The 3718-nt window shown below is 47.4% G+C and overlaps 1 protein-coding gene across 1 annotated transcript in view; it reads left to right on the top strand.

Annotated features, from left to right (window-relative positions):
- LOC109530965 (forkhead box protein O3-like) overlaps positions 1–3718 on the top strand; it is a 52864-nt gene that overhangs the window by 35253 nt on the left and 13893 nt on the right. The window contains exon 3 of the mRNA XM_019894936.1: positions 3487–3714. Within this exon, the coding sequence (XP_019750495.1) occupies positions 3487–3714 (228 nt within the window). The remainder of the gene's footprint in view (positions 1–3486; positions 3715–3718) is intronic.

Raw genomic sequence — 3718 nt, 5'->3', positions numbered from 1 at the left:
GGTAGAGGGGGGGTGTGTTGGGTGGGGGGGGGGGGGACTTTCTTCTTCTCTGGTTTTAGTGTGGCACGTCTCAAGAGGTTCAAGTGCAACCAGGCACTCTACTTTCTTTTCTGATTTATGCTCCAGGATTTGAGGATCTGTCTGTTTTTGGTCCCCTGGTTTCAAGGCATTAATATGCAACAATTTGGCCTGCAAAGTAACTGCTGGAAAAAGATTGCGATTCACATATTTCACATTACCATGGCAACACGATGGACTGCCTAGTTTTGTCACCTGTAATCACACCGGACACCTCATGTTGTGTGAGCACTAGCCTGTACGCTAACATAGCACTGACTCCAGGATTTGACTTTGAGAATGTCATTTTAGACACTTTTATCCCATCCGTTTATTAATAATGCGATTAAAATGGCAAACGGTTTTATTAGTTAACGCGGAAATAGGTCACAATTTATCCCGAGAGGAACACTTTTGGGCATTGCCGTGTAATAAGGACGGCATCTTTTGCATTGCCACGGCGACCGACTGGATCACCTCTTTTCGTAGGCTACAAAACTGGTGGACCTGCCTGGACACGCCCCCATGTTGCGCTAATATTTGCATTGCATGGGCATTCTTCCTTACTTTAATTTCTTATTTGAATGCAGGATTTGAGTTAATTCCTTTTTTTTTTCCCTGCTACTTTTTTATTGTCGAGACTTGACATCCAAAGCCACAATATCTCACTTTTGACCGAGCAGGTGACCCGATTGTCTTGTTGCACTTGGAACAGCTGACGCAAAGCACGCTTATCATGCGTTATGTAAACTCGGGAAACTAATCTGAGGCTAATGTCAACACACGCCGTACCGCATGCTAGCGCCGTACTGCATGCTAGTTGGGTCAAACACACGCATTGTGTAACTTAAGGCATTTAAAAAAAAAAAAACAACCCAGAAGGCCCACCACATACTTTTGATCTTGACTTTGTTTACAGCAGGCAGAGAAGGTCTTTATTTTATTTGGATTTGTACCCGGCGGGTGGATCCGAAATGTTGTCTGTCAAGTTTATAGAGTTGTGTCATCGAGCAGTGGATGCTGTTGTCGGCATGAATCGGAGCTGCTGTCTCACTGAGCTCTTTTTCTTAATGGCCTTTGGGGAAATAGCCCAGATGAGTGACGTACAAATTTTTTTGGGTTACATTTCTCAAGTCGCTGCCCCTCCCCTGCGCGACTTTACAAGAAGGAAGTCTGTACAGCCTAAGTGTATTGAGCGTGTGTGCGCGTGCACGTGTGTTAAAATGTTGGATAATCGGACAACATTATGTCAGGCCTCGAGAGACGGTGCCAGAGGATAACCGATGGTCTCCCTGGAATTTCATTTTACCTCGTTGTAAGGAAACACACGCACACACACGCGCACAACCCTCATAAACATTAACATCCAGCGGTCATCATCGACTGCAATTCTTTGATGGGATTGCGTCAGAAAGAGCGCACATTACTCCAGTCAAAACTTATAGTCTCAAAAACGCAGCGGACAATACTTTCCGCTTGACCGCCTTAAAGGCACAACTATGCACGTATGCATGCAATATTCAAATAGAAAACCACAGAGAGGAAAAAAAAAAAAGAAAAAAAAGACTCTGCTCACACCCGACATTAAAAACGGGGCTAATTTAAGCCCACTCCTTTTCCCTTTGCGAGCGTACTGCCAATCCAAACCAAACCCAGGAAAGACGGGAAATTCAAAAAACACGGTCGTGATTTTGACTTTTTGCCCGCTTGAACCCGAGAACGCGATCACTAGCGTCACGGCGTTAAAACGTATACATCGGCGCAGGAAAACACGGCGCCGTGATTTGGAAGGCTTGCTTCCAAATGGGAGGAATTAACATTGCTTACGGTCCCACAAGTCCTGTAAGAGTTTGCGAGGGAATGAGGAGGTGGGACGGAAAAGGAGAGAAAAAAATATATATGAGGGGGGGAAGGGGGGGGATGAGAATGAATTTCCCCAAAGTGCTTCGGTAGCTCATGGCACAGGAAGACAAGAAAGAAGCCATGTGTCACATTCCGCAGAGGATCGTTGTCAAGGAATGCACTTTGGCTTTTCTCCGGCTTCAATTTCAGTGCGCACAAAAAAAGGAGGTGCGCCGGTGCGATTTGATGACATTGTCACCCATCGCCGTGTCATTCAAAAAAAAAAAAAAATTCTCCTCAAAAGATGCATCCGACTCAAAATTCTGGACTATGTTTGTGGCCCGTTGTACAAAATGGGAAAATGGCTTCAATTTGATTGTTTGTGTGACGGTGATGCGAGTCTCACAAGAGATTCGTCGAATCGTGACGAATTTTGGAAAGTCATGAGCACTCGGCGCCCATGTCCGAGCCTCCGCGTCTCTCCACGCCCCCCCCCGGGGAAGCGTGATTGAACTGAAGTCGCGTCCGTCAGGCCGCGGTGTTTACGTTGGAACAATCGAAGCAAAAACAATACGGCTCATGCGCGGCAACATGGGCGGTCATGTGCTCCCAATCTCCCAGTAAGCTGCCGGGTAGTCCATGGGAAAAGACTTTTATCGATCGGCAGTGGCACGCGCGAGCACACATGATCTGTTACTGAATCTTCCCCTTGCGCAACAAAGGAGCCCTTTGTTCATTCTTCGGCAGAAGCTCGATGATGGCTCACTGTCCCTCTTGTCTCTCTCGACACAAAGACCGCGGGGACATACTGTACAACGTAGACATCAGCTCAAACCGCTGCGCTTTTTGTTCATCCAAACTAATTGGGAGAATCTTCATTATGCAACAAGTCAATAAGCCAAAACGCACTGCCGATGCAACAAGGGTGGGCGGGGGGGGGGAGTGGAACATCTTAGATTGGCCAAGTCAATCACCAGACCTGAATACGACAGAGCATGCGTTTCACCTCCTTAAGAGGAGACTGAAGAGACAGCCCCCCCCTACCCCAAAACAAACAAGAACTGAAAGGGGCTGCAGTAAAGGCCTGGAAGATCATTTCATATAAAGAAGTCAACCGTCAACGGCGCGCAGGCTTAACGCACTCAGCGCAAGTACGGGTTGTGCACCAAACATTCAATGTTATTCTCTTTAAAACGCATTCAGTACCAGCCAATTCTAGACCAAGTCTGAAAAGACGTTTAAAAACGTCTTTGGGAGTGAATGAGTTAACTTAATCACCGTCTGTTCCAATACTTTTGCTCACTTTAAAAGTCGGTGGCTTCAAATAAAAGGTGCACTGTGCCCTGAACGCATCTCGATGTAAATACCATGAAATAAAAGCTGCATTTCTGACCTTTTGTCTCGTATTCATCTTTCGGATCTGAAACGCCGATATCTTTGGCAAAGAACAAAAACAAAGGAATGGACCTTGCCGTTCCAAGACTTATGGAGGGGACCGCAAATATTCATGGAACGCATGAAAAAAAATCTTCATCCACTCAACACATCATTGATGAAGTAACGCCGAGTTGGCCTTTTGTGTTGCAGAACTCCATCCGGCACAACCTTTCACTGCACAGCCGCTTCATCCGCGTCCAGAACGAAGGCACGGGCAAGAGTTCCTGGTGGATGATCAACCCAGATGGAGGCAAGGGCGGCAAAGCCCCTCGCCGCCGCGCCGTCTCCATGGACAACAGCAACAAGTACACCAAGTCGGCCCGCGGACGCGCCGCCAAGAAAAAGGCCGCTCTGCAAGCCGCGGCCGCGGCCGGCGCCGCCA

The sequence above is a fragment of the Hippocampus comes genome, unplaced genomic scaffold (assembly GCF_001891065.2).
Source record: "Hippocampus comes isolate QL1 unplaced genomic scaffold, H_comes_QL1_v1.1 scaffold8, whole genome shotgun sequence".
NCBI classification, from domain to species: domain Eukaryota; kingdom Metazoa; phylum Chordata; class Actinopteri; order Syngnathiformes; family Syngnathidae; genus Hippocampus; species Hippocampus comes.
The sequence above is the reverse complement of the archived record's forward strand: the minus strand, read 5'-3'. Positions and strand labels throughout refer to the sequence as shown.